Genomic DNA, 23,819 nt, shown 5'->3' on the forward strand with positions numbered 1-23,819 from the left:
CCAAATTATTGTTATAACACAAATTAATGCAAAATCACAAGAGGTTTCGTCTTTAATTTACTCAAAATACTGATATCAGTGCACATTTTCATACAAAATTAAGTGATTTAAGAATTGCTTTTGTTAATTAATGTTTAAGTGATCAATAATTGAAGATTTCAAGAGAATGAAAACCCTGATATAGATTGGATACATCTGTAAATAAATGTGTTAAAATATATAGAGGCTATAAGAATGTGTATATTCTAAAAGAGTGTCTTCTATCCTTTTTCCCCACCACAACCTATAGGCAATCTGAGGAAATTATATATTTTTTTATTGAGCAAAAAGTACTCTTTAAATAATATAGTGAGTTTTTGGAATTTGGAAATACATCACAGTTCAACAACACACAACAAATCGAGAAAACTCATTTTGTAAAGCCTGAAGATGTGACCTATAAACACCGCCTCCCAGGATGTCCAAATAAGGAGTTGTGTATTATTCCTAAGGCAATTTACTTAACTTTCTTTCAGTATATCATGAGGACACAACTACAGTATTAACCATTTTAAAATGATTCCCATGTGAAAAAAAAAAAAAAAGAAGTCTGACCTCATGTGACTCTTAGCCATGTTAGCAGTGCAGCACATGACAGTTTGTGTATTGATACGGACTGAAAATATCTCATCAAATGCAGTTTTTCCTCTATATATTGGACGAATGTGGATAATGTAAATGTTGTGGGGGAGAAAAAAATCTGTTTTTGTAGAAAGAGTGTGTGGCTGAGTGTTGTTCACATGCACCACCACACAGTCACTGCAGTGCACGCCCCTGCTGCTGCTGCTGCTGCTGCTGCTGCTGCACCGTGTGCTTTTTGTCTTGGACAGATGTTAATTTATTCATGACCAGTGCTCTTCACTGTCAGAGGGGATTAACTGTACAGTTACCATTGCATTGCTGCCGTTTGTCTTTGAATATCAGCAGATTTAGACTGTCTGATCTGAACGTGTGCAGCTCATATCGAGTACACGGGGATCCCATGTGTGTCTTTAGTCGTTTCTGTTCCTCCCTTTGCATGGACCAATGAGACTTCCTGCTTATCAGTCACCATACACGCATGTAGAGACGCTGACATAGCCTTACATCAGCACAGTGCCTGTATTCCAGCAGCAGCAGCAGCAACGTCATCTGCCATCATCCAGTGAGGAGTGAGTGGAGCAGCTCTTTTAGCCAATGGCAGTGAGAGAAAAAGAGACTCAGCTCACAGTAAAGAAATAGTTGAAGAGAAGACTCTCTGACGCACACTGTATCTCTCTGATGTCAGGAGTTTGAACATTGTAACAACAAAAAAATATGTATGCTGATACGTCCAATGTGTCCGCAGAAAATATGTCCAATACACAGCAGGGACACTATAGAAGAGGTGTGGACTTGCTGATGAAGTGAAGGACAGAGATGGAGGAAGAAGACGGTGAAGAATCTCACACTGTGTTTTTAATCCTCCTCCATCTGTATCCCATGTGCTGTGAGAACACTGACACTGCAGTAGCAGAGCGGCCAATCAGACCGCGGCACTCACCGACAGCCAGTCATAGGCAGGACAACACGCACACGCACACGCACACGCAGGCAGGTTTGAGCAGCCCCCCTTTTTAGGACTCTGTGGTTCCATTCATTGGGACAGCCTAACGATAACCTTATCCCTAACCTTAACCATAACCAACTATTTTACAGTTAAAGCATTTAAAAAAATAATAATAATAATGTTTGATTGTGTTTCGATTCATAACAGTTATATTTTTTAAGACGATTACTTTTTTCTCCTGCTGAAGACGATGCAGTACTATTGATTGACCACTAGGGACTGATGTAGGACTTGGAAATGAATGACTACGGGGAGCTGCTGTGTCTGTGTGTGTCAGCAAAGGGACAACATGGGTTCATTAAAAGTGGACACATGCTTGTAACTTTCTTTTATTGTGCGTATTAGTGTTCAAGGAGTTGTTTTTGCCACATCATACTATTGTTTTTAGACTCTTATTAAATGTGTGAGCAGGTTCATGGTCATTTCTTTTATCAAAGCTCTTCCCCATAATGGCATAGTTTTGTTGGTTATTCAAAATCAGAGTCATTGCAAAAATCTTCCATTCACCAATCATGAAGGCCACTGTAGCTCTTTTGTAACAATTTTCTGAAATCTGATATTTGTCTCACCAGCCTAGCTCTGAACTTGTTTTTTTTGCTCCATCTGAGTCGTGAGACCCACAGGGGTCATGGCCATTACATTACTGTGTCGATTAATCCAATTTTCAGATTTTTCTATCAGACAATAGAATGCCACCACATTTAATGGACCCATTCCTTTGCTATAAATTTAGGAGCCTCAGTTACCATGGCAACCCCCCTCCCCCCCCCATCTGGCTGTTATCCTCTTTCTCCCTCTTTTCACAGATGTCATAAAACACCAAAGATGGATCATTAAACCCGGAGTATCTGCGATTGGGGGGGGGGAGGGAGGGGGTGATATGAGCGTGTGCATTTCATAGTTAGCTCTGCTGCTGTGGAGCACTTGTCTGACTCTATCCTGCCTGCAGTGATGGAGGATACACATACTCAGGCTTCTCTTTTACAGCTGAAGCACTCAATCAATTTGTCCAACAAAAAAAATAATTGGAAGCAGCCATTTCTTTTGCGGACATGACAAAAACTGTTCCTTTTTGCTCAGTCTCAAAGGCACAAGAAGTGATGTGAACATGTTACTTTGGGCTTTGAATGATCATGCATTTCTTTTATCAGGCTTAAAAAAGAAAGTATTTTTCAAAAAAGTCAAAACAATTTGAGAATTTAGAATCCAAATTGTGTTGTTCAACAAGCCTACATTTGCAGAAAAGCAGTCATTCCATTTAACCTCACTGTGTTTTAGCCCAATCACATTCATTAGGATAATGGCGAACTGTTTGGAACAAGCTTAAACTAAAGCTGACTGGTTATTGTAGCCAAAGCTCTTCACCTTAATAAATCACATATTTTTGGCAAACTCTTGTATAGACTTTGGGTCCAAGGCGGCGTCTTAAACCTCCGCCTGCATCAGCTGTGTCTGCCCAGCTGTGAGTCCACGTCAGCAGTAATGAGGCGATGCAATTAGAGCAGACTCTGCTGAGTAACAGTGAGAATCAACCATTTTCATTACATTTTTTTTAAATTATTTAAAAATTAAATAAATAAGCAGATTATTTGTAATTTACAGTGTTAGTAGTTTGTTCTATGTGCTCATTATGCATCCTGGTATGGTTCTATTTTTTTAGTTGCACATTGAAATCAGAGTCCTGGATACATACAGGTAGATCATATGTTATCTGAAAGAAAGGCAGAATTTTTTCATTTGTTCTCCCCTAAGCGGCCTAAATTAGGTCACATATGCCATTTAAAAATGGTAGAATAAAATGGTAAACGATGAATGAATGAATTTTTGCAGAATAACTTCCAAAATCTGGCAGTTGATTACAGTTTAGGCTACTGCATGTTAAAATACTATTTAAACTATTAAAAATGAATAAAAACAAAAAAGGTTCATTTCGAATAACACTGAAGTTGCTCACAGACAAGAGATTTTGCATGTTAAAGGTGCATTATGTAATAAATCTAAAGCAACTGGCCATAAAATCCTCCTAATATGTCACAGAGACTCAGGAATAATGTTCATAACAAACTGAACTCACCAACAACAACAGTAAAGCCAAATATATATGCAAAATATTTTGCAGACTGCAAATCATGTTTATGTTTTGAAATCATGTTTTGGCATGTGACGCCACCTACCGCCGTCTACCAATCATTGCAGTCAGTAGAGTCTCAGTTGCCGAGCAACCATGGGTTGCCAGTTGCGTCAGAAAACGAAACCTAAAAGACCTCGGTATTTTGAATTTGAATGTAGTAACCGTTTTTGGCCACATTCTTACATATGGCACCTTTAAATTTGTAATTTGAACAGTATAACGCGACTTGTGACTTTGTCTCTCAATGTGCAAAAACAGGCCATACAATGGAAACTGTGCACCGGTGTTCTTCCCACTCTCTCCTCTCTGTCGAGAAAGACGCAGATTCTTCAGCTGCCTGAAACAGCGCGAGTGAAATTAACCACATGTTGCATTTGACGTGCTTTCAGAAACCGTTGGAATTGTTCCGCTACCACAAAACATTGCGCAACTAAAGTAATACAAAGTGCACTTGTCGTGTGCGATACGCTCAGTTTTAAAACGGTTAAACCAGCTATGGCTTTTAGGCAGGAATGTCTGACAACTCAAAGACATCTGAAACCTGATAAAGGACCGAAACCAGCTGCTGCATTTTTTTAATCGGGACGCTATAGCAGAAACCGCTGGATTTGGCTGCAGCAGATGTTCGCTAAAACATAACTCTCAAAAGGTCTGAACATGAAGTCCTTTCTGATCCTCTAGTTAAACAGGCTGCTCCATTCAGTCTTTAATGATGTCTTGGTTAATAATGGCTTTAGTTAAGGCTCTCTAAGGTGCTCTCTAGTGCACAAAAAAACTATGTAAACAGAAAGTCAGCACAGCAGCATCACATGCTAACATAACCTGAAACATGAGTGCAAACTATTTATCTTCTGTTAATGTAGGTTAGAAACTGTGAGTGTTAGACGTCCTCTTAAACAAGCTCACCTGACATACTGTATATTTACAGTTGAGTGTTCTTAACCTGATCAACAATAAGTGTTTTGATTTTTCAGCTTCTTAAATGTGAATATGTTCTGGGGTACTTTGCTCCATATTACGAAGAAATCATTAAAACTGAATAGTTTTGGTTTGTGGACTAAACAATAAGAGGACATCGTCATTTCCAGGTTTGATAAGCACCAATCAACATTTTCTGATATTTTACAGACCCAAAAAGGTACTCGAGAAAAAGAATTGGATTATATATCAGATAAAGACAAATATCAAAAAGCCGCATGTACACGCTTCACTGAACACAGTCTGCAACAATGTAAATAAAAAAACTGCAGTGCCATTTTAATTATTTGGATGTTATTTAATTATTTGATATTCGCATTTGGATGACATTTTCAGGAAATGTCCGCAATGGGACCAGGAACAAGTGATTAAATTTTGGGCATGATCCTTAGACGCTATCACTGTTTTTATAGCTATTTTGTCGGGGGCTGAGCTGAGGGGGGAGTGCTTCTAGTTGAGTCATGCAGTGGAAGAATATGCATTAAAAAGCTTTTTTTTATTTTTAAAGCAGCTGGTTATGACTCGGTAATAAATGCATCAGCAGAAATGCGACAGCTATTGGTATTGGTTGCAAAAAAAATTAAAAAATTAAAATAATGGGCATAGCTTTCTGGGTTCATCCTGAAGCCAAGCATGAAAAGTCACTGTAGGGTGTGAATCCTCTAAATACCCTTGCACTCTAGTCTATGGGAAAATAAGTCTATACTTTGCACTTGATTTACTTCAGTAAACATTTTCCTGAGGATTCATTGTCTCGATCAGCAGGTCCGGGTACGCAATGTCGATTTTGTGAATAAAACAGTATAACATCCACAGTAACACGGAGGCTTATACAAACACTTACATGTAGGATTAATTAACAGGTTATCAACAGTGTAAAAGAAAAAAGTATTAAATAGTTTTGCTTTTAAATGTAATATGATTGTAAACAGTTTTCATGGCACGCTTTCAACAAGTGTGTGCTCACACACATTTATACACACACACCCTCAATGCTGTGCATTGTCCTCTGATCCTGTGTTGTTGCAGCCAGAGTTGGTTTGAGATTAACACCGGAACTCCTCTGCCCCCCCCCCCCCCTCCTCCTCCCCCCCCCCTCCTCCTCCCCCCCCTCGATGCTCTGGACTTTCTCACTGCAAGTCAGGTATTTTTGGCCGTGACATAATACCCCTATCTTGCTCTCTCTCTCCCTCACACACATACACACACACACACACACTCAGTCGTTCACTCTCTCTTTTTCCTCACCCTCTCTCCCTCCCACACACACTGACTGTCCCTCCCCTCCCTCCCTTACCCTCTCATCTCGCTCTCTCTCTCCTCTCTTGCCCCCATCCCTCTCTGCCTAGCTGCCAGGCTAAGGGCTAGCTGCTACAGTAATAGAGTGCTCAGGTTTCACACACACACACACACACACACACACACTGAGAAACATGGCAGTGGAGGAGGCAGCAGACTATCTGGCAGAAGTAAGTCTTTCATGAATGTGCTTTACTGTCATTGACTGTAACTGTACTTTACTGTCCTGTACAGAGACAGAGACAATAACCTGGTAACCTTACTTTACCTCTCTGCTGCTGCTGCTGCTGCTATACTGCATTCATGTATGCTGACCAGATTATGGAATTTATAGTCCGTCAGAATTTGATTATGGCATCCGGAGATGGGACACTGTGGGATGAGGTGGGAGGTGGTGGTGGTGGTGGTGGTGGGGTCGTTGATAGGACTGGTGTCAGTGACAACTCTGCTGCACCACTCCAGTCTGCTGCAGTCTGCGTGTGTATACGTATAATTTAAATATATATATGTGTGTGTTTGCACCCCTGATACCTGATTTATTGATGCAAAGTCTGATTGATTATGATTCCCATAAGTCTGTACATGTACACGCTGTGTTCTGTGGATACTCGTTACAGGGATGTGAATGGAAGCACCTGACCTTGGATCAGTGCTGCATGATTTGAACATTTGTTTAAAAGGAGACTATAAGTTAGTTTTTTTTTTTTAAGTAAAACTTAAAAACAGAGAAACATGTAAGGAATTTTTATTATTATTGTTTAGTTCATCCACTTAGTTTGCTATAAAGACAGTTCTTTATGAGAAAATGTCCCGTCCCCCCTCCCAACCTGCTGATATGTGATCTACTATATGCAGCATGTGCTGGCTTTGCTCAACGTATCAATTTTAGTGTCAACTTAAACATGAGCTGGGATTTTTTTTTTTCTTTCTCCCCCTCTCTTGTTTGTTTCACTTACAATGAAAACCAAACAGAAGGATACAGAGCTACTGTGCTCTCTGTTTGGCTTGAAAATAAACGTTTTGTTTTTTTTCCCTCCCCACTAAATGGGAGTTTTTTTAGTGAGCATTACTTTACTTTACCCAGCAGTCGGTGTTGTTATGTCTGACTAAGTCCCTCTGTGTGTCATGGCTGGTTGCTCGGCCATGTTGAAATGTGTGTAACTGTGTGTGTGTGTGTGTGTGTGTGTGTGTGTGTGTGTGTGTGTGTGTGTGTGTGTGTGTGTGTGTGTGTGTGTGTGTGTGTGTGTGTGTGTGTGTGTGTGTGTGTGTGTGTGTGTGTGTGTGTGTGTGTGTGTGTGGAGCAAGAGTGAGTTTGGCATTCTTTGCATGTCTGTCATGGATAAATAAAGTTGCAGTTGAGTGACATTTTTGACCAAACTAGTCCCCCACTGTCAAATGTCCATTTGTCCTAGTGGCATATTTTCTTTATAATAGCAACTGGATTCATTCTGTTACCATTTAAATGTAATCCTACAAACAGAGAGAGTCAAATAGGATCTGTTTTGCATAAGTGAAATTATTAATTATTATAGCCTGTGTACAAAAAATAGATTTCCCAGTTCATATCAATCCTCAGTTGAAAGATCCGATATTGATTCAAAAAGAATCCTTTGACCTATCATTTAATACATGCCATTTCCTGTCTCCTCGAGACCAGCCATTCCCAAACATAAGAGTGTCGGGTACTGTTTTAATATCTGAAAATTCTCTCTGATCATCACAGGAGACCAGGATCAATATTTCCCGTTGTTTTCATGTGAATATGGGATACAGAAATCTAGTGCAGATTAATAATCGGTCCACTTTATTCCTAAAATTGCATATCTCTCAGCGCAGGCATGTGGTTATTGTAGCTGTACTCGTACGTGTCATATTTGAAAGGTTTCGGTTCACAAACAAAGTGCTCACTCTCGATGTGCGTAATTATCCATCAACATAAATAACACTTTACAAATTAAAATGAACACTGAAATGTCAGGCCTGTAAGCTGACCATAAAATGTCACAACATTGCTTGTAATATCATGTAAACGCCTTGGCTTTGTATTTCTTAAAATCTATCGCACATATTTTACAGTCATTTAAAGCTTAATTACACTGCTGAAAATTGAAAACTTTAATAACATATTTAATGACCTTTCATTGCCCACCTGCAGTACCGTCATGGCACACCAGGGGGCCACAGCCCGGAATCACTTTGTTAGACTATTACAGTGTCTTGCACGACCACAAACTGTTAGCTACACTGAAGTTAAAAGCTGAGTCTATGGTGTAGAACCAGACAAAAGGAACACATGCCACATTTCAGATTCTTTGGTGATTGTCCAAGAGGACTCTTCAATTTATTTGTGTCCTTCATTGCAACAACATAACGTCAAATCCTCCTGATATGTCACAGAGACTCAGGAATAATGTTCATATAACAAACTGAACCAACAACATCGGTACAGCCAACATATTCACATTAAAAAAAATATGTTGCGAACCGCAAATCATGTTTATGTTTTGAAATCATGTTTTGTCGTGTGGCGCCACCTACCACCGTCTACCAATCATTGCGGTCAGTAGAGTCTCAGCTGCCGAGCAACCATGGGTTGCCAGTTACGTCAGAGCAACAATGGCGGAGAAAACGAAACCTAAAAGACCTCGGTATTTTGAATTTGAGTGTAGTAACTGGTTTTGGCCACATTCTTACATATGGCACCTTTAATGTAGAGGCTTTTGGGTACATTTTTAATGTAGACAATATTTTTTCATGACGGACCAGATTAGAGATGCAAATTTTGTACAAGTTGCAGCTTTACATGTGCATAAATACATACAAATGTCATGAGATATTGGTATGGTAAATGTACCCAATCGGGATCTTGAGTAAATCAGAATTTAATCAATTCAGTAAATCAGTAGCTCTATGAATTACTGGCAAAACATTTTTTACAAAACAATGATTCAGGCTGCTACTACAATTTGCTTAGGTGGACAAACGCACTTATTTTCTTAAATGTAGGTCTTATTCTAAAGATGTCAGTCATGCATACCCCCAATTCAGTGTTATCCAATTGTTTGTTTGGCTCACAGATATGAAGCCGAAGCATGTGAATGTAGTACAGTAGTGGATAAGATGGTGTAAAGAAAAGGAATGTCAGTACCTCGAGTATTTATATTAATGGGAAGACATTTTTTATTGATGTTTATTCTGTAGTGGAATGATTTCACTGGGCTCTTATCGCTGACATCGCTGTGTGCACATGTTCAAACATGCGCTGCACACTCTGTTATTAGTCAACAGCTTCCCTACGTGAAATAATCCCTTTGCTTCATCTCGTTTTTTTGTTCCTTTTCGTTTTTTTTTAACTATGCGCAAGCAGTGGAGCCAAAAAACAACGTATAACTAAATATATAGTATGAACCATAGACAGAGATGTCTCTCCATCTTCATTCCGATTGTCTGCCATATACTAAAATTAAAGTGTTGTGACTGTTTGGATTCTTTTATTGTTTGGCAACGTGCAGCAGCAGAGAAATGCTCGGTGCTTAGTGCGGATTACTGATGCTCTGAACTGGAATTCTGATAATGATCTGAATTATGAGGAGCCAAGTCTGGTCCTTCACTTAACTTGGCATTGCGCCTCACAGCCCGTCTCGGGTTGTAAAAGCTCTTCTCAGCACAGTTCCTCACTGTAGAACACATAAAATTTGATACCTATCCGTCCACCTCAAACACTTTAACAAATGTACATTTGAATTGTTTATTTCCATCCATTCACAAACTGCAGAGTGAGCTAACAACGTGGAGAAGTAAGCGCAGATCTTATGTGGATGTAAATCCAGACACACTTAATGATGTTGAGATCAGGGGTTTTTGTACGTGGCAATCCATCACTTCCAGAACTCCATGTTCTTCTGTTCTTAATGACATTGGTGCTATGTTTGGGGTCATCGTCCTGCTGCAGAATAGATTTGTGGTCGATCATCTCCCTGATGGTGGTATTGCATGATGCAGGGAAGTATCTGCTTGTATTTCTCAGCTTTGCCAGGGTGAGACCTTGCTAATGTAGAATAACTACCTTGTGTTGTGTTGCTGTACTCAGTCTTGCCATCGTGTATTTATGACCCGTGACATGAAACCGTCCTCCATGACACCCCACCTTGGTAGTAGAGTCTGACTGTCTTTGTCCAGTTTTAATCCTCACACACAGTTGTTTCTGTTTCAGTTAATGACTGTGTTTCAACTTACATATGAAAATAATGATCATTAGCACGTTTCTTACAGTTTTTGCTGGTTTGAAGGCAAAGGCTGGTCTCACTAAATATTGATTTGATTTTGGTTTCTCTTCCAGTAACTCACTCTGCATTTTGTAATTTGATAAAACAAAAATAAACACACACAAAATAAAATCACACACAATTTATATTATGTAATATATTAATCGCAGTTGTTGACAATTATACAAATGATAAACAGTATATGACACACTATGATGTAGTTTAAGTATTTTTCATGTCACTTATAAATGTAGAATGGATGGACTTAAAGTATAGCATTACCAGCAATATTAATATTTGTAATATTTAGCAGTGATAGACAGATTATTGTAAAATACTCTTATTTGTAGCAGTTGTTTCCCTGGCTGATTTATATATTTCAGATTCTCACGATTTGGTTAAAATTGTATTTTATGTTCAAAATAATTGTTTGATTCAGTACATTGAGCAGCTAATTTGAGGATCTACCCTGTGTGCTAAGAAAAGTTCTTTCATCATGAAATCAGAGTAAAGTGTTTGCAAGATTTGGTGGCTTTTATGTTTGGGAAAAGACGACGCAAACCAGACAACGTAAAGTCAATCCAAGAAAAAAACATTTGCATGTATTTAAGCTAAACCTTGGCTCAGTCGAAATCACAAAACTCAAGTGTTCATTTAATTTTCTACCACGCTGTAAGGGTGACACCATCAAAACAAGCAATGTTATTCATACATTTGAAGTTTAGAATCTTTGAGGTTACGAATCACAATTTACATTTTTGTTTTTTTGGACGCCTCTACTGGCTGACGTCTGGTAAAGCCTCCCCCCATTGTCTCCGATCCAGTGGCTGCGCGCTGACAGCAAAAACACACACTGACTGCAGTAGTGCATGTGTGATGATGAACTCCGATAACGTCCATCGGTCGAATGGGGGGGGGAAATGAGCTCAGCGATCGGCTTTAGCCGTCAATCTGTCTACAATAACAAAGATCACGGTGCACTGACTGTACGACACGGGACGATTCTTCAAATGATACAAGAGGAATTCAGCGTCCCCTTTTTGTTGGTTTAAAACTGATTTTGCAATTGTTCTTACAATTTGCTGAAATGAGGCAAAAAAAAAATACATCAAATATATTATATTATATTATATTATACAACACGTGTCAAACTCAAGGCCCTGGGGCCAGATGTGGCCCGCCACGACATTTTATGCAGCCCGCGAGTGATTACTTGGTCTTAAAAATCAGTGTCAAAATAGGTCTATGCTCCTTTAAGGCACGTGTTGGCCATAAACTACATTTCCCACAATGCATGGCGATTGCGTTACCCGCAAAGTGACGGCACCACCACTAGATCGCAGTGTATCGTTGTATATGCGTCATGCGACGAGTGAAATTGACTAAGTAATAAATAGAGAAAGTTATTTAGCAATATGTTACGGAGTAGTTGCCTTTATTTTACATTATATTTGGTTACATTTAGATGTATGTATGTATGTATGACAGTTACAGCTGGCCCTTTGAGGGTAACCATTATGCTGATGTGGCCCTCAGTGAAAATCAGTTCGACACTCCTGTTATACAACAACCTTATACCGGGCCTTTGAAAACCACATTTTCTGTTCTTATGAGTGACGTGTGAGTGTCATTATAGTTTGGATTTCATGCAGTTTCTGTGACTGCTTTTGTGTCTTCTCGGTGATACTGTAGGTTAATAAGCACAGTAGCACAGGGTAATTGGAGAGAGCTCATTCTATTCACCGTGGCTCTCGTCTTTGACGACATGGGGTGTGGCAGCGGCGAAGCACTGCAATCATGAAACTGGAGACGCACAGCGACACACACTGTCTTCCTGCCTCTGTCTCTAACCGTGTGTTTCAACCTTCTTCCACCTCTCTCCACAATGCAGCGTCAAATCTGTTGTCCCCTGCTCCACCTTTTAATGTACAACTTTGATATCGTCACACAGATGCACACACAGGCGTATTCTGTTCCCTCTCGCGGAATCCTGCGCTCAGCTTGCAGCTTGACTGCAAACTGCTTTGTGTCAAGTAGCTGCCAGAGAAAAACATTAGGCTGGAGCTGACTGTGCACGCACGAGGAATGAAAAGGAATGAATGCGTTTGTTCCCATATTACTGTCGTTCAGAAAACTGCAACTCACTATTCAGAAAGAGAATGCCTCTATAGCTGACTGCTGTCTTAATATAATCTCTTGCTATCTGTTGTGCACATTTTCCATGTATTTTGTCCCTTGCATGTAATATTACAGTCATTTGATCAACAGAAAGTGGTAAAAATGTTGCCCTGCGATGATTTAATGATCATTTGATTAGTTGTGTGAATGAATGAATCTCAAATGTATATATTATGTACAGTTAAGTCCTCTGTGATAGTAAAAGTATTGAAAAAAAGGATTAGTTTAGTATGTTTTTAAATGAAAACAAAATAGATAGTTCTATATTTCCAGGTTAAGTAGATTTTTTCTTAATCTCATGTTAAGATGCTGCATTATTATTTTGTTTTACGGTTGGTTGGTCTACATCTTGTTCTCCTAATGATCGGCTCTTTTCTCACATTATTTAGACTAGTGCAGTGCCCGTAGGAAGTATGTATTCCTATAGTGGGAGCTGAAGAAGATTTTTCAGTTATAGTAATGCATGATAAGGAACGTAAAGGCTAACATAATACAAACACTGTGCAACCTCATTAGGCACAACGCAAATGTTTTCATTTTCGATTAGCATTAGCGTAGCTAGCTGTTGTGACTGTCAGCCACGCCAATCGTAGCCTCGCTAGCTTACCTTTGGAAACATGCTAATGCAAAGTAACCACGTGCTCGCGTATTGGTGAACGGACACCTCGTCGTTTCAGTATCACACCATGTTCTACGGTGAACCGTGTGAGAATGTCTCACCCACCCGTGAGGACAGCCTCTTCACTCCCACCTCCCCTGCTCCAGACAGCACAGCTGCTGCTGATGAGCCGCTGCCTATCCAAAGTCTTAGGGCAATCTGACTAACGGTCAGCGAGATATGCCCGTCACAGACACACAGACACAACTTTGCTTTATAGATAGATGCATTTGGACTTATATCTGAGTGAATTAACTGTATCTATTATATACAAACACACTGACACTAGACTGACCTCATCAGACAGATATCGTAAATCCCTTGGTTGTCACTTTTGGGTTTGGCAGTTTAGTTCTTCTTGGCTCTGTGTTTTACTGTTTAACAAGGAGGCCATGTTGAAGACATTTACTTTTTCATTTATGTTTTGGCTCCCGTTCAGCTCCTCCAACTCAAAGGGTTTTTCATTCAAACTTCATCCTGGTTTGTTTTTTTTCCAGCCTTGAGGGATTGATGCAACTCTGTCTCCCGTTGCAGGGATTCATAGGGATTTGATGACACATAAATAACAGCTTCTGAGTATTATTACAATATTTGTTTTATAATATAAAACAAATAAATATTATTTCCCCAAAAACAAGAATTACCCTGGAAGATCGTTGCAATTTCCGTTTTTAAATCGTTCTCTGTTTTTCTTTATTACAAAGAAATATTTCTATAATTTTGTTCTTATTCTGGGAAGATCAGGTTTTATTGTTCCTGTTTTCTTTTTTTTCTGGTTTACCTGAAGTGACCTTTCTTATCAGAACATTGTTATTAATGTAAATATGTTGCTCTGTTTCTTTCTGCAGACAGATATAAATGCCTGTTACCTGCGAGCAGCTCGGGCTGGAAACCTAGAGAAAGCTTTGGATTACCTGAAGAATGGAGTCGATGTCAACATATGCAATCAGGTAAAAAATACACATAAACACAGTGAAATTCTTCAAATTTAACATCACTACTGATGTTTTCAGTGCAGTTCAGTGGCGGTTGCTGGTCTTCGGAAGAGGGGAAGTTAATTTCAGGCCCAGTTATCAATTACTCTTACATATATTCAGCAAACGAACTAGAACAAGGATTATTTACAGTGAATATGTACAAACTAAAATGGCCTAGCAAATATCACACAACGGTCAGCTATTGATCTACAGATTTTCCTCCTCCCTCAAGTGTAAAAACCTGCAATATGCAACAAGATATTTTTATTTTCTCCGTTTACATGCAGGTTTTTTATTCTCTTATCAACAGTGCATGTGAAATCCACCAGTTTGTGGGACACACATTCATCAATTAGATGGAACAAATAAGCAAAGAAATGTGTTTAACTGTTAGTTTATTAAAATTCCATCCTTTTTCTGCCACTTTATCCTCCACATGAGGGTCAAGGGGGTCGCTGGTGCTAATCCCAGTTCACATAGAGTGAAAGGTGGGGTACACACTGGACAGCCATTCACTCTCACACTCACTCCTGCGTCCAATTTTATAATGTCCAATTTGCCTAATGCCCAAATCTGCATGTTCTTGGACTATGGGAGGAAACCAGAGAATTTGGTAAAATGTAATTAAAATGTAATGTAAGTAACTAAAAGTTACTCATCACATCTCCCTCTCCTCTTTGAATGTTTTGCATATGTATTATAGACTCATGAATCATTCAGGTTGATAAAAAATGAGTCCTCAACTGTAATTACACTACCAGATTGTGCCAGGTTATGTAATCTTTCCTCTTGTCTTGTTTTGTCTCATTCTCTCTCTCCAGAATGGTCTTAACGCTCTCCATCTGGCCTCAAAGGAGGGACATGTGGAAGTGGTGGCTGAACTCATTAAGCACGGCGCCAATGTGGACGCTACCACCAAGGTGTGTGCTGCTGCCACACACACACGCACACACACACGCTGTGTATGCATGAATTCACACACCCCACACTGGAGTCTGCTGCGTCAGCTTTGTCTCAAAGTCACATTGCCCGAGCAGTGTGAAGAGATAAATGGCTGCGTGTTATCAGAGAGGTGTTTCCTATGAATTAGGTGGCTGCATTTAAATGATGTGACAGTGAATCTCTCCTGTAGTGCCATTAGTAATGTATGGATGGGGAGAAAAAAAGTTTTGCCGTCCTTGGGAAATCCATGCATTTGAAATAAACTGTTTAAAGCATGAGTATACAACAGTAAACGGCACAAAAATGTGCATTTCTTTCTGGTTCTTAATTAACTTAACCCTTTAACACCGAAGCCTACAGCTTATTTTAACCATAAAGGGACCAGAAAATGTCCTTTAACTAAGTGCTTTTGCCCATTTTTCCAGAATAACTTCCAATATCTGGCAGTTATTTACAGTTAACTGCATGTAAAAATACTGTTTTAACAATTACTTAACTATTTACAGGCATTTTTCCTACTTTCTCCTCTCTGGTGACAAAGGTTCTGATTTGCCAGCTTCCTGCAACAGTGCAGAGTGAAATTACCATAATAACCACAACTTCTCAGCTTTCAGAAACCGTTGTAAAAAATTTTTGGATGCACTTGGCGTTAAAGGGTCCAAAGAAAAAGAACATACAAAGTAGAAAAATCCCAGTTATTTCTCCTTAAAATGGAGCCGCGGAGCTCTGAACACATCTGAAAGTTCACTTTATCAACTTGTGAGAATGAAAGCATTAGTGCTGTGAAACGGTCGCTTTCCTGTTCTCCTGTAATGCAGTCGGCCTTGCGAAATGCACTCATGTGGCGGGTTCAAGTGCACTGAAAGGTGAAGCACGAGAGGGAAGGGGAGATACAGCAGTTCACAGTCAGGAATGAGGGGGGAGTGTATATGTGGAGGCTCCAGTGGCAGCAGGAATGACAACAGGGCAGCAGCTGCTACTTTGCCGGAGCTAACATGAATACAACAGGTGCCTCCATGACAGGCTCAGTACATGCAGCTCACTCTCACACAAACTCTGCCTCACTTTTTTATAATTTTCCTATGCTGTGTCTCTCTCTATCACTCACATGTTCACTCTTACAGTCTACAGTAACATAATCTGTCCTTCACCCAAGACTACACACCACTTCCTCTTTGCCTTACAAACTATCAGTCAGGAGAGGTGGTAACAAAGTCTCACTTATATACATGTAACAGAACGTGAACATGACTCCACACACTGTGGTTCAGGAGGAAGTGTGGGTCGTCCTCTAACGAGAGGGTTAGTCACTCAATCTCCAGCTTCTCTGAGGGCCTCATTTATAAAACTGTGCGTAGGTAAAGTCGGCTTACGTAGGAAACCAGTTTCTCTTTATAAATCACAACCAACTCGTAACGCAGCGCAGCTTTGGCAGTCTTCAAGTAACGCCCTTCAGAAAAAACGCCCCAAATTAATATTCATTGATGGGAAGTGACCAGAAAATCATGGCAAATACAGAGAGAAGAGGAGATTTTGCACAGTTTTGTCGTCAAAATGACATAAGAGACGTTTAGAGTATTATATAGAGTATATTAAGTATTTAATAATCACAGCATTTATTTGAAAAATCTATTTTGCAATACCTAGATATCTTTGCTCATCTGAAAGGTGTGCTTTTCAGCGCGTATCAATCAAGCAGGTAATTGTTTAAAATGCGTCTCGTCCGTCTGTGCAAATAAAATCTTGTTGTAAGCAGTCCCGAACTTTGCATGGAAAATGGCATACTCATTCTTTTGTGCATACGCAAGCTTCATAAATGGGGCCCCTGGTCTTTTTGAGTAAGATGTTGAACCTCCAATTTCCCCCGTGAACGGGTGTAAAATAAAGTGTGATAACACACAGGTATATATAGCCGTGATATGTGAATGTAATGCACTTTCAGTCGTTATCAAATATAGGAAAAAGTACTATCAATACAATACAATCCCATACTCTGCCGTAAAGGATTTAGAAGTGCTGCAAACACTGTCCACATAAGGCTATAGTGACTAAAAAGGGACAACTTCCAGTGTAAAACTTCTCTTTTTTTAGTCTTTTAGTAAATGTTATTTTTAGACCGACGCTGAAACAGACCTCACCTGTCAAATTCAGAGACCAAAAGTTGTTTTTGTTGTCTTTTCATGTATTTTAAGCAGAAAGGAAACACAGCCCTCCACATAGCATCTCTTGCCGGGCAGACGGACGTGGTGAAGCAGCTCGTCACTCACGGAGGCAACGTCAACGCACAGTCTCAGGTAAAACACACACACTCACAGGTTTAAGTACGGCTGTATGTACAACACTGCGGTGACTTCAGTATATCTGGTTCAGTTTCTCAGAAGTGAAGATCTGCCTCATTAGGGTCAGGATTTTTAGTCTCCGTGAGGTCTACTGGTCATAAAAGACGATGCATTTGAGTTTATTCTGCAGCACTTCCTTGGTCTTACTCACATTTTGACCGTCTGCTTTTAAAGTAAATAATATTAAGATGGAAGATCTGTTGCTGCAGCAACGCGACAACAAACATAGAGAAGAGAAGAGGAGGAAGAGTCATTTTTACATGCTGAAATGATTTTTGGATCAACTTGTTAAGTTTTAATGGCCCCCTCACACACACACACACACACACACACACACACGCTGGTTTTGCATTCTTTGTGTGGACACTCAGAGACATAGCCCCTTACCCTAACCTTAAACCCTAACCATAAAACCAGGTCTTAATCCTCAAAAAATCCTGTTAAAGTTGTGTGGACCAACCAAAATGACACACAGTCTGGTTTCCATGACTTGAGAGGACATTACATTCCTAGAGACTTAACTTTAACCTCTACTGGCCTAACCATAACCTTAACCTAGCTCTACTACAATAATGATAATAATAATAATAATAAACTTCATTTGTAAAGCACCTTTCATACAAGGATTGCAGGATCGCAATAAAAGGAAAGTCATATTTTTAAGACGTATAAAACACGTCTTCACCTTAAAATATAATAATTTACTTGCTTTTTGTGCCCATAAGGAAGACGAGTCCTCATGATGTGACTGTGTAAACAGATTTAGGTCCCCACAACATGAACACACTCACAGAGAGAGTCCATTTAAACGCCAGCTTTAGCTCAGTTCTTATCTCTGCTCTTATCAGGTGTGAGTTATGTACGTAGGTGACAGTATGTACTTGTACGATGGAACCTCAGGAATAGTGAACATAAAAACACATACAGAGACACATCCTTCACTCCCGCTGAGGTCACAGAGGGCTCTGTAATAAACTCGTATATATATATATATATATATCAGGATACAGCATTTTCAGAAATTCCACTGTTTATAGATGAATAGATTATTATAGATTGACAAAACCTCTGTAGAATGCAGAAAATCATTTAAAGCCAGTATTGCCACGTTTTTTATTGATTTTCAACCCTGCGTACAATGACATACTGATCCATTATTATCATATTACTTGAAGGACATTCAGTGTTTTTTGTTTTAAAAAAAACTTCATTTTATTGAATTAGCATTAGGATAAAATGCAGTGCGTTACACGTGAAGAAGAGAAAGAGACTTTTTATCATTATTCATGGCAATGTCCTGTTATCTAAGCAAAACACTGGTACCTCCTTTGTGCTCCAGGTTACACTTACTTTATGTATTTCCTACTGTACGTGACTTGCTGTCAAAAGGAAAAAAAAGATTTGCGTTGTCTGAACGCCAAATATACAAATGCTGTGCGATGGTGGAAGAAACTTTCAATCCAACGATTTGGGACGTAGGGAGGAACAAAATATTACTTTTCTTTGTATTTAATCTACATTTACATGTACGTATGTACACTAAGTTTGGGGTCACCTATACACTTTTTTTGGTGTTTTCCCATTAAAAGTCACACTTTTATTCATCAAAAGAGTTGCAAAATGAGTAGAAAATATAATCAGGACATTGACAAGATTAGAAATAATGATTTTTATTCAAAATAATAAACTTTCGTCACAGGACCAGCAAAAACTGTTTTCAGCTGTGCTAAAATCATTGCACAAGGGTTTACTAATCATCCGATAGCCTTCTAACGCGATTAGCAAACATTAGAACACTTGGATATGGGCCTCTATATGTACATATTCCATTAAAAACCAGACGTTTGCAGCTAGAATAGTCGGTTACCACATTAACAATGTATAGAGTGTAGTTCTGATTTATTTAATATTCTATTCATTTAAAAAAAGTGACCCCAAACTTTCGTAGGGTAGTTTACAGTATGTATACATACATTGTAGACGTACAGTATTTATCTGTGTGTACACATATCCAATAACTTGTTTTGATTTTTTTTGATGGTATTTCTTTGCAGTTGATTACAAAGGAGGAAATTAAGGCAAATCAATCAAATACGTTTTAACAACAGTGATTATTTATAATCATTTAAACTGTCCGTCTTAAGCAGGATGTCATAATTATGCGACAAAGCCTCCTTCTTCTTACCCGTTAAATCAAATATAGAGTAAATCACAGAGGGGTTTGTCGGGATTCAGACTGTTTAGTCTCGGACGTGAGCGGCTGTTTGTGTTTCGGTCCTCGCGTCACCCGCCATCGTGACGATGATTACACGTGTGCCGTTTTTTTTTTTACTCCTCTCTTCCCAGAATGGCTTCACGCCGCTGTACATGGCGGCGCAGGAGAACCACTTGGACGTGGTGCAGTTTTTACTGGACAACGGCTCCAGTCAGAGCATCGCCACCGAGGTAAATAAACACAAGCGCGACGGAGATGATTCGCTTGCTGGTGTGCACTTAAACGACTGGTTACACACACACACACACACACACACACACACACACTGGCGAGCCCTCGCTGCTTCCGATAGCTGCTCTTTATCCCAGCCCTCCTGCAGCCTCCCTGTAATTACACTGCAGCATCATGACCAGCGGACTGTTTGCTGTAAATGGCAAATAGGTGCCTGCCAAACGTGGCTTATTTATCAGACGAAAGCTGAATATAGTAAAGTCATTGTTTACTATATTGTGTGGGTTAAAAAAAAAAAAAGAAATCAATTGTAGTTGAAGATTAAGAGACGATAATAATTCCAAAATTATAATTCCCACTTTTCTCTATCCCACTGTTGTTGTTATATATAGTACGTGAGAGACTGTCGTGGTGTATTTAGGGTTGTGACCTTCACTGTCTCAGTCTGTCTGTGGTGCATCGAGGCAGGGATTTGCACCTGTCTGTGTTTTGTATACTACTGGTTATGCTAAATCTGCGTCTATCTCGACCCAAGATATATCGTTTTCTTCTCACTGTTCATTGTTCACTTTCTCCCCCCGCTGTGAATGAATTATTCACGTGTTTGAGCCATGTTTTCAAGCAACATCCCGGTGTTTAATAATTCATATTTCATCATTTCAGAAATTCCTTTTGTTTCCCTTTGTCACACGGTTACAAAGTGATTGTTGATATAATGCGTATTTGCTTACTCTGTTGTCTGGTTACCTTTTGCTGTGTCATTGCAACTCTTTTGTTGCTCGTTGCCGTTTGCCGCCGGCGCTCGTTTCTGTCGAGGTATTTTTAGGACATCGAGCGCGCGTCGCCGCGTCTCCTCCTGAATCCATAATGGATCAGGGCAGAAAACAGCGGGGGGGGGGGGCACATTTTGGATAGTTGACGACTTAAAAAATTATCCTCGATATTGCTTTGAAGATTGGCCGTCAGTGTTTTTGGCCTGTGTTTGTTTATCTCTGTTCTAGTTTTAATGCAGACTCGTTCTCCGTGGGGAGATTGTGCTTTGATGTGTGGTGGGCAATGCTGAGTTGGATTTACCCAGGCAATCAGCATCCTTGACAACACACACACACACACACACACACACACACAGGCTGGTTTTCATGACTTCAGAGGACATCACATTGACTTAAACCTTTAACACCTATGCCTCAAAATGTCTGTCTGGACTTTTTTGCTTATTATGACTCTTTTTTACCTTAATAAGGGCCAGTAAATGTCCTGTGAGTAAGTTAATTTGCCAATTTTTTTCAGAATAACTGTCAATATCTAGCAGTTGTTTACAATTTACTGCATGTTAAAGCAATGTATTACCAATTTAAAATGAAGAAAACCCATTAGTTGTACATTACATACAGTTGTAACATTAAAACAACATTTGTTGGCCAAAGAAATGGACACTGTGAACAGGCGTTTTTAACTCATCTCAGGTGACAAAGACACAAATTACTGTAATAACCACATGGTGCAACTTCTCAGCTTTCACAAATGGCTGGACTTGTTCCTATAGCACAAACCGTTGTCTGCGATATGCTTGGTGTTAAAGGATTAAATTAATTTCCTGGAGACTCACTCTAACGTAAGCCATAACTACTGGCCTAACCCGAACCGTAACCTCATCCTAATCTTAAAATGTAATAATTTACATTATGAGAGCTTGCTTTATGTCTCCAATAGGAAGACAAATCCCCATCATGTGACTATGACTGGAACACTGTGACTCATAGACACATGCTGCTGCTGCTGATGCTGCTGCTACTCGCCCCTGTTTTGTTTGTAATTTATCACTGTCTCCATAAATCAATAATGTGTGTGAGCTTATTTATGTGTGCAGACCACACCTGCACCTCCACTTTTATATTATTGTGCAGTGTTTCATGATCAATTCATGTGCTAATTGGTTTCTTGACAATTAAAGAAATTGTGTATAAAATTGTAAGGACATAATTACAGATTTCCATTAACGCCTTTCCTCGTATCCTCTGCTAACACACTTTTTAATGGCATTAACACACCAATTTAGTCATGGATACACAGGAAAAAAAGACAACAAGTAAATAATACAAACAATAAGAAATAACAAGGATGTCTTCACAAACGAAGTGGTAACAGCTGCACGATGACTCAAAAAATGTGCTCTACAGCCGCGTGTATGGAGAAGCTGCTCAGGTTTAGTCTGAAAGATCTGTGAGTAAATAAACACATATGTGAAGACATTTTTGACACATGGAAAAGGTGTGACTTGGTTTTTGGCTGACATTCAGCACCCACATGGCTCTTGTATGCGTCCGACTGCCAACTTCTCACACCTGGAGACCTGAGTGATGTCATTGTCGTGTGTCCACAGGACGGTTTCACTCCTCTCGCCGTGGCGTTGCAGCAGGGCCACGACCAGGTGGTCTCCCTTCTGCTGGAAAATGACACCAAGGGGAAGGTCCGCCTCCCGGCGCTGCACATTGCCGCACGGAAGGACGACACCAAAGCCGCCGCCCTGCTCCTCCAGAACGACCACAACGCAGATGTGGAGTCCAAGGTATCCCATCTGTGTGCGAGCATGTGCAGTATATTTTTGTTAATATAATGTTTTGTTAAAGTTTCAAGGAAAGAGTTGTCTTTGTCAGGTGGAAACGGTAAACGAGCAAAAAGGATATGGAGAGTCTCAGTCCTTCTTCCAGTTGTATGGACCTGGGAGTGGTTGTCTTTTAGTTCTCTTCATTTTCTCCTGCCATAATTCATGCTCATCCTACAGCTTGGTGCCGCCATGGTGTTGTTGTTATTGTTGTTGTTGTGGTGCACTAACCACCCCATTCTCTCCTCCTCCTCCTGTTCTCTTTATTTGTTTACCCTTCCACTCCCCCCTTTTCCCTTCTAGATGATGGTGAATAGAACAACAGAGGTACATGTCTTCTCTTTCTCTTTCTCTTTCTCTTTCTCTTTCTCTTTCTCTTTCTCTTTCTCTTTCTCTTCTCCTTCTCCTTCTCTTTCTCTTTCTCTTTCTCTTCTCTTCTCACTCATGGTCATCATTGCAAAGCAAAGCCTTCTGTCTGCTGGCATGAATCCTTAATGCTGGCATGAATGCTTTTGCTGCTCACCACGCTTCACCTTTTACCCATTTGTGAAGCCTGCATCATGTTTTGACGTTACTCTGTGAATACGCAGCAGTTTGCATTTTTTCATATACATCGGAACCTCCTAAAGCATTGGAAAACATTACACTTTCAGTAAAAGAAATATTGGTCGTGGAAATGCTTCGGTTGGTAATTAAATGGTAATTTTTCATTATTATTCTCATTTTCATTCGGGAAAAAAAGACATTTGAAATGATTACTCTGTGATATTTGTGCAGATCTGTGAGAAACAAAGATTTTCTCTTTTCTCAGTCTGTGGAATAAGATGTGTGTAGATCAAGACAATAATTAATCTGACACGCAAATATTGCGCCTCCTGCAATTTCAAAATTGCAGTACTCTGTATTTCTGATAAAAAATGGGCCATAAAAGGGCCTTATGTAAAAATGTGGCCAAAAACGGTTACTACATTCAAATTCAAAATACCAAGGTCTTTTAGGTTTCGTTTTCTGACATAATTGGCAACCGGCAGCTGAGACTCTACTGACAAGTCATTCTCTGCTGCAATTATTGGTAGACGGCGGTAGGTGGCGCCACATGCCAAAACATGATTTGCAGTCTGCAAAACATTTTTAATGCAAATATTTTGGCTGTACTGTTGTTGTTGGTGAGTTCAGTATGTTATATGACATTATTCCTGAGTCTCTGTGACATATTAGGAGGATTTTATGGCCAGTTGCTTTAGATTTGTTACATAATGCAGCTTTAAATTAATTGTTCAGCCCTGGGGTTGTGTACTTCTTTCTTTCATCCAACCTATTAAATTAAAACAATTCTTCAACTGTTATTTTGCTACTATCAACACTTTCTGTAGA

General features: G+C 39.6%; 1 protein-coding gene across 1 annotated transcript in view; it reads left to right on the plus strand.

The window, feature by feature from the left end:
- The window catches only part of LOC310939192 (ankyrin-1-like), a gene marked incomplete at its 5' end in the record, with an annotated part of 92,579 nt that overhangs the window by 11,146 nt on the left and 57,614 nt on the right, over positions 1–23,819 (plus strand). The window contains 6 exons of the mRNA XM_083903872.1: positions 13,985–14,086; positions 14,935–15,033; positions 17,251–17,349; positions 19,741–19,839; positions 22,224–22,409; positions 22,749–22,772. Of these exons, the coding sequence (XP_083759998.1) occupies positions 13,985–14,086; positions 14,935–15,033; positions 17,251–17,349; positions 19,741–19,839; positions 22,224–22,409; positions 22,749–22,772 (609 nt within the window). The remainder of the gene's footprint in view (positions 1–13,984; positions 14,087–14,934; positions 15,034–17,250; positions 17,350–19,740; positions 19,840–22,223; positions 22,410–22,748; positions 22,773–23,819) is intronic.

The sequence above is a fragment of the Microchirus variegatus genome (genome assembly GCF_963457635.1).
Source record: "Microchirus variegatus genome assembly, chromosome: 17".
NCBI classification, from domain to species: domain Eukaryota; kingdom Metazoa; phylum Chordata; class Actinopteri; order Pleuronectiformes; family Soleidae; genus Microchirus; species Microchirus variegatus.